The following is a 21,027-nucleotide window of genomic DNA, read 5'->3' on the forward strand; positions in this document are numbered from 1 at the left end:
CAGACGTTATCATTTATGTGTGATGTATGAATTACCTTTCTTTTTTTCAGGAAATAATTTTTTTTAATTGGCCCACTTTAAATTTCAGTGTTTTGGAATTCCTGTAAACCCCCCCAGCCATCCCAGGAAAGGGGATCTCTCTTTGAATGGGCTTTCCCGAGGTTTCTTCCCGTCAGTCTGGCCCCCCCAGGGGAGTTTTTCCTCGTCTTCATAGAGAGCTTGGGCTGGCTCAGGAGCTCCATCAAAACTGTCTTTATTTAATTACTCTAATGTAATCATATACTTTAAAGTAATCAAATAAAAGACAGTAAAAATCTGAAGACTTGAAGTAAACTTCCATTAAAATAAAACTTGTTTAATTCATCTTTGCTGAGGATACTGTGTTATTACTATTTCAAGGATTATGTCAGAACACCGGATACTGGTACCCATCCCTACCCATCACTAGGGAACAGAACAAACCAGACATCAATTACAACAAAAATGACACTGACCCAGCCAGCATGACTCGTCTGCCTTAAGAAATGTTTAGCAATATTACAAATTGGGTGATATGCCTTAAAGTAGCTTCTCATGTGTTCAGCATTGTCAAAGGCTACATTTTAATTAAAACCACAATCTAGTAATGTTCTGTCTTTAACCTTCCTAATTTGTTTTTTGTCCTAACCTAATACTAAATTGCCAGTGAAAACAAAAGTTACATAAATAAAGAAGAGTAAAGAAAATTACGGTCTCACACAGGAGTCAAACTCTAGTTTCTAAATGCTGTCAGTAATAGGAAATTCTATCTTTAAAAAAAACCCAAATTGTTACACCACTTTGTCAGCCTCGCTGGCGTCAAGAATCATTAGTATTACTCCTATGCTAAAGCTTTAGTAGAGGTTGCACATCAGTTGGTGTCCCCGCCCCTTATCCCCCTTAAAATCCTAACTTGAAGATGCAGAATTTGATTCCTATTAATATGGATGTCATTCATGAAAGTAATACCCAAGCAAATAGCAATTTTATTATGATCTGTGCTGCAGTTGTAAGACCGGGCACTCGAATCTTTCCTAAAACCCTCTCCCCACTCCCTACTGACATTGTCGTGATGTTACTGATTTCTCACTGCAGTCATGCAATTTATTCTATAAAAAGCTTGAACGCGATAGACGCGAACAGAGCGTCAGGTTTACATGTAAAGTCAATGGAAAAGCGCGATGACCCGCGATTGCGGCTCCTGCAAAAATTTGGAAGCGTACAATGAGAGCAATTTGGTACGTTTGGGGGGGGGTTTACCTCCGATGGGTGCTCTTTTTCGCTTTCGCTGCCTTCCAGGAGGGGAAAGGATGAAAAGAGAGGCGATTTTCCAGCTTCTTGCCTTCCCTATGGTGTGATCTAAGGTTGCAACCGACAACACAGCTCGTAGGAACTCAGTGCCACGGCCCTCGCTTGGGGGGCGGGGAGACGTGCACTCGCTTTTTCCTGCTCCAGCCAAGTCCTCCGCCTGCTCTACATCTGTCCTATTACCTTTTATTACGCTTGCACTCATGCCTTTGCCTTTCACCACTTCAAAACTGCGCCTACTTCAATATTACCTTCATATGCTCTCTTTGCTTTTCGCCTTCCTCACTACACTAAGTACCATTTTTTAACGCTGTGTACTCACTCTTGCTAAGTACATGTGAACAGATCTTGAAGAAAAAAAACAAAACGAAACATACTTTTCTTTTCTGTTTTATTGAAAGCACTTTACAGAAAGTACAATTGTTTACAATGAACAAAGAAGTAGGTACACTGTAAAATCTAATTAGTTCCCAGAACTCAAAAAAATTGAGGAAACTCGTTGCCTCAAAAAATTGAGTAAAGCTTAGCTAAAAATGACTAAATTAGGTCAACTTATTTATTTTGAGTACTCTGTACAAGCTCATTTGTTCCCAGAACTCAAGAAAATTGGATCAAGTTTACGTAAGATGACCAAGTTAGGGCAACTTACTCATTTTGAGTACACTGTACAGCCTTGTTAGTTCCCAGAACTCCAAAAAATTGAGGAAACTCGTTGCCTCAAAAAAACTAAGTAAAGCTTACTTAAGATGACTGTTAGGACAACTTACACATTGCAAGTCTGCAGTATTAAGAATAACTTGATATTTCTGACTGTACAATTTTAATTGTTTACCTACTGACAAACAAGTTCAACTAAATGAAAAAACTATTTGTGGTAACCTGAATATGATTAGAAATAATTAACAACACTTTTTGTAATGATGTTAAAATCAGCCCAACTTTTATTTTCAAGCACAACAAAGTATAACAGCCAACATACTGGACACTGTTCTGCTGAACAACAAACAATTATATTGCCGTCAGTGTTATAATCTTACAATGAAACAAAGTCTTAGATGTAATTATTCTGAAAATAAGTTTAGGCCTACCACCTACTTGATGATTTTTAAGTTGGTTTTTTTCTGTTGTTATTTCAATTATATTTGCATATTTGAAACAAATTTTATCTATCTATCTATCTATCTATCTATCTATCTATCTATCTATCTATCTATCTATCTATCTATCTATCTATCTATCTATCTATCTATCTATCTATCTATCTATCTATCTATCTATCTATCTATCTATCTATCTATCTATCTATCTCTCACGGCACACGTATATTGTCGGGTTTTTTTCTTGGCCAGGGCATATTTTAAAGAGGAATTGCTCTCCTGGTACTGGTGTGTCATACTGCTGAATTTGGTATCGGTGCTCAAACCTTTTGTGTTTGTTTCAAACAAGTTGTCCACCCAGGGAAGCTAAAATGTGTTCTGTGTGTTCTCAGATGAACATATGAGACACTTTGACTCTTCAGTGCAGTGTGGAGCTTAACAAAGTTCTGTTTTGTGTCCCAGCTGATCAGGAGGAGGAGAAGAGTCTGACGGAGCAGCAGAGGAAATTTCAGCTACTTGGACTCAGCTCAGCCACTGCAGAGAAAACAATGAGCTCAAAACAGAAGGTGACAGATACTAGTGTTAAGAAATACTCCATTAAAAGCTGAAGTACTGATATGTATATTTTATGCTAAACCAAATGAACCTTGTGCAATATTAATGTAATGTAGAAATAATGTATACAATGTATACAATGCCTACATCTTAGACGGTGACGTTGCCTCTAAACATCAAAATGAGCAGGAAGATGTTAAAGTGGGATTCAGCAGGATTCAACCCTAAAATCAGCTGTAGTGGCTCAGTGTGGGGAAAAGGGTCACAGCTCACAATCATTTCTATTGAGAGCTCCGGTAGATTTTTTTAATGTACAGGCTGTGATCAGCTGACCTGCTGCTCTCTGTGAATTCATCCAGATGTCTGCAGATGTTTCATGAGTTGTCCTGGCTGATTTCCTTTCTCTACACTGACAGTACACTGTCTTTATATTAGACACTAAACTGTTGGTATGTGGGTGGAGCTCAGTGAATGAATGTCAGCATCATGAGCTTAAGTTTAAGTTAATCTCTGCTACACTTGATGTAATCTAACTCTGACATGAGCACCACAGTCACTGTGCACCAGTCACACACTGTTCTTTACTTAAATCCATCACATTACAGTAAACTTGCCTGCTTATCCTGCACTAACCTGCAGAGGATTTTACTGCAGTCTTTACATCACATTGTGAGACAAACTGCACACAAACAGTTTGTGTGTTTGCTGATGTTTGTTGGGCTGATAGAATCGCTGCATTTGAAATTACCTGCCACATAAAAAATATTACTCCATTTATTCTCGCTCGTCTTCTGTATTGCTAACTAGATGTTGAAATACCGCGACCGCAACTTATCAGCACCTGCAGTCGTTCAGGTTCTGGTGGTGTTTGGTGCCACACTCCACCTTCAGGTTTAAAACTAGTGTTAATGGAGGGAGTTTGAAGCTTCAGTTTGTTTAATGACTGCATTTCACTCACTGCCTCTGTTTGTATCTCTGTCACTGCAGGACCAACGTGGACCGAGAAGTCAGCGCTCTCAGGAGGCCGACAAACCTCACAGAAGAAAGAGAGAGAAAAAAAACACCTGTGACGAGTGTGGGAAGGATTTTACCTGGAAGTTTAAACTAAAACAACATCAGCTCATCCACACTGGAGAGAGACCGTTCAGCTGTGACTTGTGTGGAAAGTCGTTTTCCTGGAAGAATGCCCTAAAAACACACCAAGTCGTCCACAGTGGAGTTAAAGCTTACAGCTGTGATCAGTGTGGCAGAGCTTTTACTCGAAGTAGCTACTTGCAGAGACATCTAGTTACCCACTCTGGAGTTAAGGCATACAGCTGTGACATCTGTGGAAAAACGTTCAGCCAGCTAGGGTACCGAAATATACACCTACGCATTCACTCCGGAGAAGATGTGTACTGGTGTGATCAGTGTGGCAAATACTTTACAACAGACGCACACTTACAACACCACATGTTTACCCACACTGAGGAGAGACCTTATCAATGTGACCTGTGTGAGAAGACTTTTAAAACTCCACAGTACCTGAGACAACACCAACAGATCCACACCAGAAAGAGACTCTACAAGTGCAGTTACTGTGAGGTTTGTATTTTTATTTTATTCTTGTAAGTTCAGTCTGACTGTTTGGAACAAGTCTGCTCATTAAATTGTGTTAGCATGTTAGCACTTCTACTGCACCGAAGAGTAGCTCTGAGCCATTATTCAGGTTTTCATTTCATTTAAGTGTAAGTCAGATGTTACTGTAATATTAAATAAGTATTGCTGTAGTATTATGGTGGTAGTATTGTAGTTATTGTAGCCCAGTAAACTGAGTGTGTTAATTGAAACAGTAAAATGTAATTGGACGTCTGCAGAGATGCTCTTTATTTCAGGCGACTTTCAGGATAAAAGTGTTGAAGGACTGACTTACACTGTCTTTGTGTCTTTGTTTAGAAGCAGAGCGACACAGATGGATCCACTTCTCAACCCTGTCATCGCTGTGGTGGTGGGAAAGACTTTCGTTGTGACATCTGTGGAAAAACTTTCAGTCAGCAAGCCGGCCTAAAAATGCATCAACGTAAACACACTGGAGACAAACTGAAATACTGCAAAGAATGTGGGAGAAGCTTCCCCACATCAGCTGAGTTAAAACAACATGAACTCTTTCACAGTGGGGTCAAAAAGCACCTCTGTGATCAGTGTGGGTCATCCTTCACCACTGCAGGTAACCTTAAAAGACACAAACGAGTCCACACAGGAGCGAAACCATACAAGTGCAGACACTGTGACAAAAGCTTCTCACAGTCAGGTAATTGTAACGAGCATGAACGTACACACATGGAAGGAAACTACAGCTGTGAGCAGTGTGACAAGAGCTTCAGTAATCTCAGTTCATACTCTGCACACAAACGATCCCACGTTACTAATAAACTGTTTCACTGTTACCACTGTGCCAAAACATTCACTTCATCATCTGCTCTGTGCAAACATCAGCGCGATCACGCAGGGCTGAAATCGTTCCCATCACAGGATCAGAGTGACTCTGAAGAGAGAGAAACATCCTCTGGTTTCAGAGTCCAACTTAAAACCCTGGAGATCAGGCTCCACAGAGCTCAGGTCGGCTCTCCTTAAGTTTAAGTTAAAGTTCAAATGAGGCTATGAATCAAACTTCCTGTAGTTCCATTTTAATCTTTATAAATTGTTCTTCTGTTTGTGTTCAGTCGTTACCTTTTTTTTCAGTGGTTGGATTAAAAATCAGTTTTCTGTTGTTCAAGTTTTTATTGAATGTATTTTGTTAAATAAAGTTAAAATATTGTTAAATAAAGAATTGTTTGAACGACAAAGATTTTGAGCCATGATGTCATTTCCTGTATTTCAGAGTAAAGACTGAAGTGACAAATGGAAACATGTTTACAGTCATGGAATAAACACTGATGGGTCATCTGTAGGAAGTACTATTGCTGACCTGACAGACTCGACCTTGTTTACAAAGAAAGAAAGGAACTGATGACACGTGTCAGCAGAGGCTTTCAGGGTTGTTTAGAGTAGAGCTGATAGTCTTAAAGAGAACATGGCGATTATGACAATTTAACACAATGATCTGAGAAAAATGTCTGTTTCTCTCATTTTTACTGTATTCTGATCAAATTTCCAACATTCTTTTAACATTTCAAAAGAAATTGTCTTTCTTCCACTTTCACACTTGGCCCTAAAAACACCAACATCCGTGCATCACCCTTGTGTCAGTCTAATGAACCTAACATGTGAGTGATACATAACACACATTCACACTGGCTGCATATATCAGTCCGGGGGGGCAGAGCAGAACTCTGTATGAATCAGACGCGCTCACATATTCAGGCTTTCCAGAGGCGTTTACCATCAGAAGAAGCAGAACAATGAATCATCAGCACCCTGCAGAAGAACACAGCAAGCAACAACTCTAACAATAAAGACGTGCTGGAGCCAAAAGATGCAGATAGCGAGTTTTAAACGATAACGCACAGGATCAAAGGGGGAGAGGGTAAAAACCCACTGCCTCCTGAGATAAAGATCAGCAAGTCAAGCTGGCAGCAGACGACACAAAACGCTCTCTGGAGGAGGCGGCGACTGTGGAGCAGGCCGACGGAGAGGCGGATCGGCAGACAGGAAGCTCCCGGGGTCCCACAACAAGATGTTGCGCGTCAGACTGGAGCAGGATATCCCCATGTTGGTGACACTGCCCATCGAGGTACAGCCCAACTTGGCAAACCAACCCTTCCCTTTCTTGGACACCACACTGGCTGATCTGGGCATCCAAGACTGAGTCTCACTCCGTGTGGGGACGTTTTTTTGTTTTTGTTTGTTTTTTAAGAAGCAATCATGTGTATATATTCAGCTCAGAGCTGAAGGAGAGGGTGGTTTGGGTTGACACCAAGAAGACCCATCCTAGAGGTACGGCGGTGGGATCCAACTGCAGGGATGTGGTCAGATGGCAGTCTGTGGAAATCAGGTGACAGTGAGAGCAACTTGATTTTCCTATTTTGTCCTTCAGATACGAGTGAAAGCCCAGATGCCAGGAGACAAGCAGCTCCAGGAGGTCCTGTACAGCACCGAGGTCCACACTGACCGCTCCTTCTGCTGCACTGGAATGGATACCCATACGGAAAAGAAATAGTAAAAACTTGTAATTACTGATTACTGGGCATGAAAGTGGCCACTTTCATGAGTAAATCATATAAGGCTTACATGATTTACTCATGAAAGTGGCCACTTTCGCATTACTTTCATACATTGTTTTAGTAAGTATCCAAAACATACAAGTTTCATTATATAATTTTTCAAGGGATCTTATATCTGTTTTCACACTTATATGCTTTTCATACAAGTTTCACACAAGACAGATACAAACTTTATAAGATTTATATATATCTTTTCCATATGGGTATCCTGCCCTGGAAACAGACGTGTGCAGGTCTAGAAGCAGTTTAAATCCCATACTTTTTTGATCTGTGAGGCTCTTAATGTCACGTCTGCAGCCATGAAAGTCAGCTCAGGGTTTCTTGATTCTGATTTTTCTTTGCTGTGTCACATTTAGCTCATATCTGCATTGCCATGCCCTGAAAACAAGCTGCCGAGCTTTAGTCAGGCTCAGGGACAACGGGAGATCTGAGGAGCAACACGATGAGAACAACTAAAACTGAACAAACTTAACATCTGATTACCTTTTTTATTTATAAGAAAAAGTTTAACGCACCAACTGTCCACAGCAAAGCTTATTATGACAAGACTGCTTTTATTCAGTGATGTCAAAGTGTCATCACTTCATACCTCTGAACTGACATTAGATGTATTGCATACCTTGTTAGAATTACACTGTTGAAGCATTTGTAAAAAGCTTCTGTCCTTGTTAATTTATGTTTTAGGATAAGTTTTTGGGCTGTGTAAGGTCACAGGTTGCATTTCTGAGCAGAGTAGTAAAGGTAAAGTAAGTGTTTTCAAAACTAGCCACTCAGCATGTGTACAAACAGTGAGAAATCTCTGAAGAAAACCGTTTGAAGGAGCAAGAGCACACGTGTTTCTCCACATGTTAAAGCCCGCTTTAATAATCAATATGAATCAAAGACTTCTGTCAACACAAAATAAATGTAAGGAAACACATCCAGTTTCTATAACTGACGACAAGCTTGGACCACAGTGATCTAAACTCATCCTCTACATTGGAAATTTAAACAAATGTAAATGTGGTTTTTACTGTACCAGAGCAGGGCTGTGTGTGTAGAGCACAGCCAGGCAGCTGAACACTGTATGGTTCTCTTTTTGGTCCTCTTCGAGCGGGAGACGAGCCACCAAAGCTGGCAACACCGGTCAGTGAACACATTCAGTTTTCAGGCCCCTCTTCTGTGGAACCAGCTTCCAGTTTGGATTCAGGAGACAAGATTTCAAGATTAGGCTTAAAACTTTCCTCTTTGGTAAAGTATATATTTAGGGCTGGACCAGGTGACCTTGAATCCTCCCTTAGTTATGCTGCAATAGATGTAGCCTGCCGGGGATTCCCATGATGCATTGAGTTTTTCCTTTCCAGTCTCCTTTCTCACTCAGTATGAGTTAATAGACCTCTCTGCATTGAATCATATCTGTTATTAACCTCTGTCTCTCTTCCACAGCAGGTCTTTTATCCTGTCTTCCTTCTCTCACCCCAACCGGTCGCAGAAGATGGCCCCGCCCCTCCCTGAGCCTGGTTCTGCTGGAGGTTTCTTCCTGTTAAAAGGGAGTTTTTCCTTCCCACTGTCGCCAAAGTGCTTGCTCATAGGGGGCCATATGATTGTTGGGTTTTTCTCTGTATCTATGAAGCGCCTTGAGGTGACTTTTGTTGTGATTTGGCGCTATATAAATAAAATTGAATTGAATTGAATTGAATTATCTGAGGAAGAAGCAGAGTTGGTTTGTTTCCAGCTGAAATCATCCAGGCTCAGGAATTTGAATCGATCCACATCACTTCTGCTTGAACTAGAGAACATGAGTGTCGACTTACATTTGGTCTGTGAGACACATGTCATAGTGACAGTATTTGGGTTAATATGGCATTACTCACCCTGGTCGCATTTCTTCAATATCAGGCACCAAGTTCAGGAACTCGTTCTTTTGCAGCCGGCGCAAGGTAGGAGGTCTCCAGAGTGGGAACCATCGGGAAGTTTTCACAGTCTGAGCAGGAGGGACTGGAGGCACGTGAGCTGTTCTCAGGGGTCCTTTAACACAAATCACACCAAGTTAGAATCAAATGGATAACCTGTCAATAACCGTTTGCAGATCGAGGTCAATGTTCCTAAAAATATGTTTACTTCTGGCCCATGGAGCCACAGCGGGAGTCCGAGAGAGAGGGGCAGGTAGAGGAAGGGGTGAGGGTGGCACTGCTGAAGCGCGTCACGGATGGATCACGTCCGATCGGTGAGATGAGAGAAAGCTGAAGTGAAACAACAGCAGGATGAGGTAGACGTCAATATAGGAACTCCCTGATGTGACACAGAAAGGCTATTTTTTATTTCTTTGTATTATTTCTCACCTTGCAGTCACTGATGCTGTTCACCAGCTGCTTGTATTCAGTATTGAAGGTGTGTGTCAGAAGGCGCAGGCACTACAACACAACAGGAACAAGACCGATCAGCTCCGAGCAGAGAAGGAAGAAGGCAGCAACAAGAACGCCCACTAAGCCCACGTTTTTCTCACCTTGGTGGCCAGCTCCTTCTCACGCTTTCAAAGGTGGTGCTGGAGATCTGCGAGGAGACGGAGGTGGATGTGGACAGAGTGCTGGAGCTCACGCTGGGGGACAGAGACTCACTCAGGGACTTGGTGGTGGGAGCTGTTCCCACGGGAGCCGCCTCTCCCAGAAGGTGACGGGTCTTTTCCACCTGGACGAAAGATGGGGGCGAATGTGAGGTGGGGAGAAGAGGGGAGGTTAGTCATGTAAAGTCTGTACTCTAAGAAAAAACTTTTTAGAATAGCACTTTGGTCTTTGAGCTGAAAAGTCATTTTTCCCTCAATGATATTAAACAGATTTATTTCTTTATGAATCTTTTAAGGCCCCACCTCCTGCAGCTGCTCCATCTTCTCCAGCTCCCACTGGTGCTCTAGGATGAGGCTATCTCCTCTGGGCCTCCAGCCGGCCAGGTTCTCCTCTCCACGCACATAAGCCACTGATGTGTCCAGGACCTTCCTCCTCCTCCTCTGCATCCCTGCTCAGGACATGAGCCCTCATTAGGATGAAGCTCTCCACAGAATTATGATAAAACAGCTGCCGTTCTTTAAACATGTTTCATGGCCGCTCACCTGGGCTTCCAGTGTCAGACATCTTACACAAGCTCAGCTCGTAGATCCCAGTCACTCGGTTGCTATAATGAAGCAGAAGTTTTGAACAAGGAAACTTTGTAACGAAATGCCAACGACCGCCTGTCTGTTTTCAGGGCTGTATTTGAAGCCATGCTCCAATCAGGCAAAGTTTTAAGTGTTGCACATTTCGATGGGTTTCTTTCAGCTGACATAGTTTCCATTTGGGTCATGTGGTGTTAGATACCCCAGCGTGTGGTCATAGGGTGAAGAGCCCGGACGATTAGTGGGATTTTAGGTGTGGTGTAAAAATGACGCTGCAACTTTAAAAACGTTGTTGCTTTAAGGATTAACGTACAACCATACTTGGGCTGAGTTTGACACTGGTTCTCTTCAGTAATTAAAATAGCTTTAACACATGATAAGATCAAATGTCAGCTACACTGTGACAGTCGAGGGGCCACACTCAGATATATTTATTCGCTTGTTCTCTTTGTGTGATAAGAGTTTCCATCTGAATTTAACCCCTGTGTGGGGCTGATCTTTCATTTCATTTTATTTCAAGCTCAGATTCTTTGCCTTTGGCACATTTTCTGTGACGAGACTTCAAACCATTCCCACCGTCCTTATTAATCAACATGGTGAAGTGATTCTTCGCAAGGTGATGGGATAGGAAGAGTTTCAGAAAATGAGGCCTTTTGTCTTTATTGGAGAGGTCAGTGCAGACAGGACGGATGGGGGGAAGGCGAGGGGGGAATGACACACAGGAAACGGTGTTGGTCAGACCCAAAGACAGGCGTGGGCAGTGAGGACTCTCACCTTCAGACTCACTGTCTAATCAGTCTGACAGTGAGTCTGAAGACAGAGCAACCCAACACACGTTACTATGTTCATCATCATCATCATTGTTTATTTATATAGCACTTTAAAAACACACAAGGCTGACCAAACTGCTGAACAATAGAAACATAATAGATACCATAAGAATAATAAATATAGCGAAAAACAATAAAATACAAGTCAGTCAACCACTGAGTCAAAAGCCAGTGAATAAAAATGCTTTTTCAATCTGGATTTAAAAACCAGCACTGATGTCGATTGCCTAATGTGAAGAGGAAGATTATTCCAAAGCTTAGGAGCCACGATAGAGAACGCTCGGTCTCCTCTCAGTTTCAGCCGTGATTTGGGGACTGAGAGCAACAGCTGCTCAGCTGACCGGAGCGAACGAGTGGGGACATAGGGCTTCAGCAGGTGCCAGACCATTTAAAGATTTAAAAACCAATAAAAGAACTTGAAAATGAATCCTAAATTCAATTGGAAGCCAGTGCAGGGAGGCCAAGAGTGATGTTATCACTAAGCAGGACATTAAATCAAATTAATGAGACACCAAAACAAGAGCTGGAGCCCAAGACAGCCATGAAGTCACAGTGTACACAAATACACAAGAAACACAGAAACCAGCTGGGTGGATGTGGCTCGGGAACCTTCTGTTACCTTGAACGTCGGTGTTTTGAACGCTGGCTGCTCCAGTCTGCTTGTATTTGTCCAAGATTTCCCCTCATATCTTGGTTATGGTTATTTTTTCTTTTATTAAACTGATCACACTCCTGTTCATGAATAGAAAAAAACCCCATCAGTGTATTTTCACTTAAACAAGCAGCTGTTTTTTTTGCATTAAAGTTATATAAAAATGTAACAGTGCAAATTCCTCGCTGACAGTTTAACCAAAAGGCATTTCCAGTGGAAAGTAGCCGACATATTCTCAGCATAACCATGTATAATATCCACAAAACCTGAGAAGGTTGGAGAGAAGGTAGGTGAACTCTGCTGGGATCTGCGTTTAACAAAGTGTCTAAAGACGAAACAAAGAAATCTTTCTGTAAATGTTCAGATGCACAGACTGGACTGAAAAAGAGTGAAAAAGCAGCTAACGTCCAAAAATAAGAAAACTTTGAAAGAACTCCAAAAAAACCTGGAGAACTTTTGCTCAAAAAACAGTTTTGTTTTTTTTAAATTACAAGGCAATCTGACAAAATGTCATCAAATGAGACTCAAGACTTCTGCAGGTCTCTGCCATGACTCAATTTTTTTTTCTTAACGGCAGAAACAATTGTTCCTTTTTTACTTTGTTTCTATTTTCTCTTCTTGTTTTTATCTGTTGAACAACAAACAACATTCATGCTGATTCACATAATATCCTGTCTCTACTCTCTGGGATTTCCTCGTAGCTCTTTGATGCAAAGAACATCCATCAAACGCTCCAGCTTGTGCTCAACATCATCGTGAACGGTGAAGGTACTCTGACGAGAAAATACTCAGTCGACCTTTTGGTTGATTTGTTAAAGAACCCCAAAATAGCTGATTACCTAACAAGGTATGCAGATAATTCACAGCTCTTTTCCTGAATAGCTGCTTTAAAACTCTGCTGAAAGCCTTTGTCCATTTCCAGGTATCCCCACTTCTCGGCATGTGTGTCTCAAGTGTTAGGACTGCTGCATTGGAAAGACCCAGACCCTGCAGCCAAGGTGAGAGACGACAAATATGATAACCCACACCAGCTGTGCTTAACTCTGTAAGTTCCCAGTATTCCCTGAAACCATCACGTGTGACACAGTTTACATCAGACGTGATGCAGCTGACGTCAACACTGACCTTCTTGTGGTAACAGAGACTTAAAAAAATAATAATAAAGCAACAAAGTGGGTCGCTCTTTGACAGTAAATTCCAGTGCGGTCCGCTCCAATCTCCTCAGGCTGACTCTCTTCTAGGCTCTCCTGACTGTTCCCTTTACATGTTGATGATGTGTCTTGTAAATCTGGATCCCTTTCCAGCAGGACGCTCCTCTTTTTCAGACAGTACCTCAGCTGCTCTCTCTCCTGACAGTCAGCTGTCCACCTCTGCATGGCCAGTCGAGCCAGCGCCGGCATTTGAGGCAGAGCTCGGAGCAGAGCGGGCAGCCAGGCTGAGCACGGAGCAGAGGTTGAAGGTCGCAAACTGACATCCACGTCTTCCAGAGAGCCCAGACCTCCTGCTGCAAACAGACTGCACCAACCGTTGTCTCCCACCAAGCTGTTGTAGGACAGATCCAGTGCACGGAGTGAGGAGAGACAGCCCCGTCTGCACACGGCAGCTGCACAGAGGAAGAGGACCCATTGATAACTGATCACTTTATGCCTGTTCACTTTACTGTTTTGTTCACAATGTTTCTGATGGAGACAAAAATAACACCGAATAGTTTCATTGTTTTGTTTTATACGACAGCTACAGATGCTGGCAGCATGAAATAAATGAAAGAAATATCAATTTCCTTCAGGCTTTACTTGTCTTAATATACATTTATGCAGCCTAATGATCCACTACAGACCAAAAAAGAAAAAGTATAATGTCATTGTGTGTTAGTTACCCAGATGTTGCATGTCATCAGTGGTGAGCTCGCAGCTGCAAAGACGGAGCTCGCTGACGACTGATGGCTGCAGAGCATCCAGCAGGAGCGCCAAGTGACCGCCAACCACTTTACACCAGGAAATATCCACCGTGCGCAGATAGGACACCGCCAGGGCTGATGCATAAACACAAAGTTTTCACCATTTCAGGCTAGAGGGTGGAAGAGGTATTCAGGGAGAATGACTTGAAGGAAAACTTCTATAAATAAACAAGTGTGTGTGTGTGTGTGTGTGTGTGTGTGTGTGTGTGTGTGTGTGTGTGTGTGTGTGTGTGTGTGTGTGTGTTACCCAGAGCAGTGAAGGACTCGTTGCTCATGTAGCAGCTGTTGAATGGCAGCCTCCTCATTTGTGTCGCAGGGAGGGCGGAGACCAGCAGGTGGACCACACCTCCCACTTCCTTATTGGATGACACATCAAGCTCGGTCAGTGCAGTGAGAGAGGGCAGCACCTGGACTGAAAAACAACGAGTCACATGACTGCTGCAGCGAGCATGCGATTAGTGTCCGGCGTGTGAGATTGGTAGCAACTGACTCAGAGCCTCTAGATCATCTCGCGTGAGGCAACACAGGTGGAGGTCGAGTCTCTCCAGGTGTGTGACGTGAGCCAGGTGAAAGGTGAGGCGGCTCAGTCCACCAGCTAGAAGCAGCTTTACAGTATATTAATCAGAACAATGCTGCTCTCTAATGTATCTTGGTAAAGTGCAGAAAAATCTAATGTTTTATATGATACAGTGTGATTTCAGTAACATATCATAATGGAGGCTTCAGCAAGTACTTACGAAGGAAATCTTTCCTCTGCTCTTCAGTTAGTTCATCAAATACCTCCCAAAACATCTGTATGGTGGGGTGGCGGTCATGATATCTCCAACCATAACTTGTGTTCTGAAAACAGTGAAAATGACTGTTATAATCATAGAGTTTGTAAGGTCAGGCATACACTATGTTGCCAAAAGTATTCCCTAACACATCCAAATCATTCAATTAATGTGTTCCAATCACTTCCATGGACACAGGTGTATTAAATCAAGCACCTAGGCATGCAGACTACTTCTACAAACGTGTGAAAGGACGAGTCGCTCTCAGGAACTGAATGAATTCCAGCATGGTAATGTGATAGGATGCACCAGTGCAACAAGTCCAGTCATGAAATTTCCTCGCTATTAAATATTCCATAGTCAGCTGTTAGTGATATTATAACAAAGTGGAAGTAATTGGAAATGACAGCTAGTCAGCTGATGCTAAGGCTCATAGTGCACTTAAGTCACCAATATCTGCAGTCTGCTGTTGTTACAGATGTCCAAACTTCATTGGTTTCCATGGCTGAGCAGCTGCATCCCAGCCTTACACTGACAAACACAATGCAAAGCGTCAGATGGAGTGATTTAAGCATCTCAACACTGGACTCTAAAGCAGTGGAGATGTGTTTACTGGAGTGACGAATCACACTTCTCTGACTGGCAATCCGATGGATGTGTCAGGGTTTGGTGGTTGCCAGAAGTACTTGTCTGACTGCACTGTGCCAAGTGTAAAGTGTGGGCATGTGTGCACATGGCTGGGCACCAGTGCACAATACAAGGTCCATAAAGACATGGATGAGTGAGTTTGGTGTAGAAGAACTGGACTAGCCTGCACAGAGTCCTGACCTCAACCTGATAGAACATCTTTGGGATGAATTAGAGCAGCAACTGTGAGCCAGGCCTTCTCCTCCAACGTCAGTGTCTGACACCACAAATGCACCTCTGGAAGAATAGTCAAAAAATTCCCATAAACACACCTAAACCTTGTGGAAAGCTTTCCCAGAAGAGTGGAAGCAGTTATAGCTGCGAAGGGTGGGCTGACTATTATATTATACTATCATACAAAAGTCTGGATTAAGACTGAGATGTGACTCAAGTTCATATTTGTGTTAAAGCAGCCGACTGAATGCTTTTGACAGTATGCAGTACACAGTTATTGTGCTACAGGACAGCTGTGAAACTACAGCCTGTGTCTGTTTGGCTGACTCTACCTGTTTGAACTTTTCCCAGTCATGCACGTCCTGGCCGACCAGCACTCCCTGCAGCTCCTCTGGTCGAAACAGCCTCACCAAATCCTGCTCACACACCAGGAAGAAGCCTCGCTTGAACTCCTGGAACAGATTCTCCACTGATGTGTTGAAGGCATGATTCACATAGGCCTCCACAAACTCCTTCCTGTTTAGGAGGGAAAATGTTAAATTAGCAAACATTTCACAGAGACAAAGGTGCTGCAGATGAACCTCACAAACACTTCATGTTTTATATGCTTACTTATTTTGACCTGTCAGTGGCTTTCCAGGAGTTTGAGGATCCAGGTCAACATCTGTTCCATCCCAGATTATCTGTAAATTAGTTATAAATCAGATGAGTTTAGCTGCAAAACCTGAGAATGAGACAGATTACTGATCATCTTCTATAGTAAAACACATACCAAAAGTCCATGTAGAGATTATCCAGAACATCATCTTCATAGTTAGATAAGATATAAGATAATTTTTGATTTTTTAACTTGCGAATAATCTTTCTTGCTGTAAAATGATCGACTTCAAAGCCTTCCCACATTCATGGGTATCAACAACTGCTTCTCTCCTCCTCAGTATGTTACCACTTACCTGAATACGCCACACCAGCAAACTGACAGTAGTGGTTACACTTACTGATGATCTAGTGCACTTGATTAGCACTTGGCTAATACTGACCCTCTTAAATAATTATGGAAATAGTCTTGGATGTCTTAGTTTTTGAAACATCTGAATTTCGGCTCAGTGTGTGTTAAATAAATAATGACCTGGTATAATGTGTTCTGTGCTGTTCATCTGAGGTTGCATTTACCTCATATTAAGACCTACTAAGGACCTGATTGTTTTTAATTATGTCCTGATACATAAAACCTGAGAGCTCACATAACTGCATATGCTCAGAATAGACAGCACACATGGATACAAATTACTGCCTTGCAGCAGCAATCTTCAGACCATCACTATGAGCTCCATACAAGGTTACACTGTTCCTGTTATTAACAGCAGGGGGCACTATCAGCCACAGACTGGGAGCCAGATATGCTCTGCTGGTGCCTCATTGTTACAGAGGAAAGACTCTATAGTGAGAAACAGCTGAGGGGGAAACACTGATCTGGAAACGTCTGAGTGTTACAGAGGATATACATAGCACTGTCACACAATCACAAACAAATACAGCAAAGTACTAAAAAGGGTGTTGCCTCCAAAGATTGCTTTTACTGGTTTGGAGCTTAGGAGGCTTAATAACAACAGGCATGAATGAAGACAGATCAGAACAGCTGTTTGATCACAGCATCCAGTACCAAAACAATCATCCACACTCAAGAGCCTGTTGGCTTCAGAGTCAGCAGCTGAATGTCTAAAATATCAAATGTCATTTTTGGTCCATCAGCTACAGCATGAACTGCTTAAAGTGAGAAGCAGCCTGAAGCCCGACAGATTCATCTTTCCAGACTGAAAATATCTCAGAGTGAACCGAGTGGTGCGTTTTCAGGGTGATCTCACAAAGTCAAATCCCTTTAATGATGTTCTGTCCTGTCTTCCTCTATCAAAAGCACACAAACACTATAAAACATTGTTTCGGTGCTTTGGGGTTTTGTTTTCTACACAGAGGTATAGCACGACTAGACCCTAAAGGCAGGCTGCTCACCTACAACCAGCTCACGAACATCTTTCCAATGGAGCTCGCTGCCTTTCTCGTGGATGAGGGTCACTGTGATCCTCCGCTGGATCCCCTGCAGCAAACATAACAGGAGCTCAGGATCACAGTGAGCACAGCTAGAGCAACATTACGCTTTAAAAGAAGATATTCAACTGTGTACAAAGGAAGCAGTTACCACTGTGTGAGTAATAAGGAAACAACATGTGCACCAATCCTGTACCTGGTGCAGCAGGTAGGTACCATGACAGGGCAGGCCTCCACTGTGATCCACGATGGCTGGGATGTACCTGTGCATGGAGGGAGGAGGTGACACAACATCCCAACTTATAATATTCTTCCTGGAGATCATTTTTATGGTTCCTTTAAAGCTTGTGCGTGAATATAACACTCCAGGTGGATACTCACTCTCCAGTGGGCTCCAGCTCGCTGATCTCAAACCAGACCAGCAGGTCGTACTTGCTGACACACTGACCCAGGTTGGATTTGGTGATGGTGTTCAACTTGGAGGCTGCAACTGGCACACACACACACACACACGCACACACGCACGCACACACACACACACACACACACACACACACACACACACACACACACACACACACACACACACACACACACACACACACACACACACAACGTTAACAAGTGGGAATTTTTCTGGATTTAAGAGAAGGTGAATAAAAGTGAGCAGTATTTACTACATGCTTTGGGTGACTAAATGGAGGATGGATAGGTGACATGAAAACACTACTGACCCTTTATACTGAGCCAATAGCTCACACACTTCTATTAAATCTGTCTAAAGAGCCAGTAATCACAGAGGATAGATACTGGAAGCAAACTGAAATGTTAGGAGGAACTAAATCACACATTACAACACCAGTGGCAGCACCCTGCTGTCTCACACATCGGGATCACGGTCCTGTTGAAGCGGGATAATTGCTAAAGCTCACAGTTGCATTCCTCTATACTCAATATGATGGAAAAAACTATTTTAACAAACAATTAAAAAAGGAACAAGTAAAAGATCTACTATAGCCAAAAGAAGACCATTTACAGACTATAGCCCTGTGAACAAGTATTTGCCTCCTTTCTCATTTCCTATCTTATTCCATATTTGTCACACTTACACCTTTCACATCAATACATTTATAACATTAGACAACAATGTCTAATATTCAACGGCAGTTTTCAAGGGCAAAACGCTATCCAAACATACTTGGTCCTATATGAAAAAGTAATCACACAGAAAACCTGATACCTTGTGTGTCACCTCTGACACCAACAGCTGCAGCAAGCGTTTGGTGCTAGAGGTCACATTTGGACTCTGGACCTCTGTGGAGTGTGCACATGATCTCATTACTGTCTAAAAATCCAAGGAGTGCTGAATCATTGAAAAATACACAGTAACAGGTGTGTAGCATCGCTAACTAGGTAGCAACAAGCCTCTAATTGGATAATCCAAATTGTCACTAGGTGTGAATGTGCAAATGAATGTGAGTGCGAATGGTTGTCTGTCCCTATGTGTTAGCCCTGCGATAGACTGGCGACCTGTCCAGGGTGTACCCTGCCTCTTGCCCTATGACAGCTGGGATAGGCTCCAGTGACCCCCGCGACCCTGAAAAGGATAAGCGGAAGCGAATGGATGGATGGAATTTTTCTTCCTTTATGCTTACAGCCACGCTCTTGACACAATCAGGACAAAATGCCATGGCGACTGTCCCTTGGTGACCTTCTTGGTTACCTCATTGCAGATGTTTTTCTATATTGCATAACTACTTTGGAATGATGCATCAAAAATAAATAAATAAATGAATACATGCCAAAAAAAGAAACATTTGTTTTAATGTGGGGTTTGAAAAAGCCCACCTTTTGAATTATAAGCTGTGAAAAATGACAGACTTTTTCTCATTATTTGGTAAGGATTAAGACGCACAAAGAACCAGTAATTCTTGCCCTTCAGCAGTCACAGAGGTTTAAACCATGCTGGTGAAATTAGTGCCATTATCTGACAGGGAGAGGAGCTGCAATATTTTCTATATGGCTCCAAGAGTGATAAAATGCCTCACAGCGATGTTCATAAATGTCAGTCATGCCCTGGCAGAGAACTCCACTGCTGAATTAATATTATATGTCAAACAATGCTCCATCCAGTTTTATGGGTTGCATACACAGTCTGAGCCTCCAGTCACGCAAACCTGTCCTGGCTTGTAGAGTGAAGCCAGACTAGATGCTAATGGAGCTCTCTAATACTTGAATTTTAGTCAAGCTTGCAGCTTTTTTCACTATGTTGTATAATGCAATGAATAACATGAACATTTTTAGTAAGGTTTGTTTGCTTGTTAACATTTTTCCCTTTAATGTTTTCATTAATAAAATCCAACCTTGAAGCATAACAAACCAACCTTCTACTTTCTTAAGTTCAAGCAAGTCTACAGTTTAAATAAAGGTCTAAAGTCACAAATATTATTCTGACAATAGAAATCCTAGAATAGTGGTAACACTCTGAATACACATGCCAATATAAATTTATCTCGCTGTCATGTGTTATTTTGCCGGGTTGTTTCCTCCCGTTGCCATGTAAACACAAAATAGTGTATATATATGAATATTTTCAAAAAATGCTCTGTGAGTTCCACATCATAACAGTTATTTACTGAGCAGCTCAGTTAGAACTTGCCACTCACACACTGAGCAGCACTCACTAACTTTCTATTTCTAAACAATTTGTTCACTTTTTATCTCAGGCATGTCTGAAAAGACATCAGATAACTTTTTCCATCGCTTTGAAGATTTGATTCAGAGAAAGCGCACAGGTGGAGATGTAAGTAACTAAACATACTCATTCTTGACTTCTCTGCTGATCAAATGTAAATGTTTCTGAGAGATGTGTTATATTTTGCTGCTTTGCACAGTGTAATTTTTGTGTAAGTCACTGTAGACAGAGCAACTGTCAGCGCTTCACCACAGAGTCCAGGATCCTGGACTTTCACAAAGCTCAGAGCAGTAAGACAAATGTGTTCTTTCAACAGGCAGACACATTGCATATCGCACAGAGACCCAGAGGTTATGCTGTGCAACTCCCACCTTTACCTGAGCAATGCGCAGGCTCTCCAGAGATAGTCCAGGGAAGCTGGAACTGTTTGGATGACCCCTTTTGGAATCAGGAGGACCCTGAAAGAGGTCTGAGTAGCCTCAGCTCTGCAGACACACACACACCAAGTGATCTGAGGGCCATTCCTTTCATTGTTAGTCCTGTTGAGATGACACCGCTCACTCCAGTTCCTCCACCTCCTCGAGCAGCTTGTCCATCGCAATTGCCTGTTTTCTCTGCTAAACATTCAGGAGCAGGTCGGTTCAAATGTGATGCTTTTCTTTAGTGGTTACACCTGCTGTTAATCAGTTAGTTTAGATTTTAAAATTTGACACTGTAGATTATCTATTTTAATGCTAAATTACACATTCTTGCTGTCCATTCATTTTATATGCTTTTTTGAAGAAAAAAAAATCAGGAAGAAAAATGTTTATTGTTGTTTTTGTAAGATGTCAATTTGTAGTTATTTAGTTATTTTTTTTGTCTAAACAGACACGAAGGTCATTTGTGGAATAAGAGTCTTGACAG

At 42.2% G+C, this 21,027-nt stretch overlaps 1 protein-coding gene and 1 long non-coding RNA gene across 3 annotated transcripts; one reads left to right on the plus strand and one right to left on the minus strand.

Moving 5' to 3' along the window:
* The first annotated feature begins 2,584 nt into the window (after positions 1 to 2,584).
* On the plus strand, positions 2,585 to 5,029 carry LOC308393407. The gene is made up of 3 exons (XR_013970972.1): positions 2,585 to 2,989; positions 3,966 to 4,562; positions 4,914 to 5,029. It is a non-coding gene; the product is annotated as an uncharacterized lncRNA (long non-coding RNA).
* Positions 5,030 to 11,269: 6,240 nt separating this feature from the next.
* Positions 11,270 to 20,638, minus strand: LOC308393747 (leucine-rich repeat-containing protein 31-like). Of its 2 annotated transcripts, none has more exons than XM_080877703.1 (5): positions 20,499 to 20,638; positions 14,484 to 14,586; positions 13,994 to 14,158; positions 13,666 to 13,821; positions 11,270 to 13,392 (listed from the first exon to the last, which is right to left on the minus strand). In XM_080877703.1, the coding sequence occupies exons 2-5, from the start codon at positions 14,536 to 14,538 to the stop codon at positions 12,935 to 12,937; spliced, it is 834 nt and encodes a 277-aa protein (XP_080733829.1). In that variant the 5' UTR covers positions 14,539 to 14,586; positions 20,499 to 20,638; the 3' UTR covers positions 11,270 to 12,934. The 2 variants fall into 2 exon arrangements, with proteins under 2 accessions (XP_080733829.1, XP_080733828.1); XM_080877702.1 differs by lacking the exon at positions 20,499 to 20,638 and adding an exon at positions 15,348 to 15,380.
* Positions 20,639 to 21,027: the final 389 nt, after the last annotated feature.

This window comes from Rhamphochromis sp. 'chilingali' (genome assembly GCF_963969265.1).
Source record: "Rhamphochromis sp. 'chilingali' genome assembly, chromosome: 3".
Classification (NCBI taxonomy): Eukaryota; Metazoa; Chordata; class Actinopteri; order Cichliformes; family Cichlidae; genus Rhamphochromis; species Rhamphochromis sp. 'chilingali'.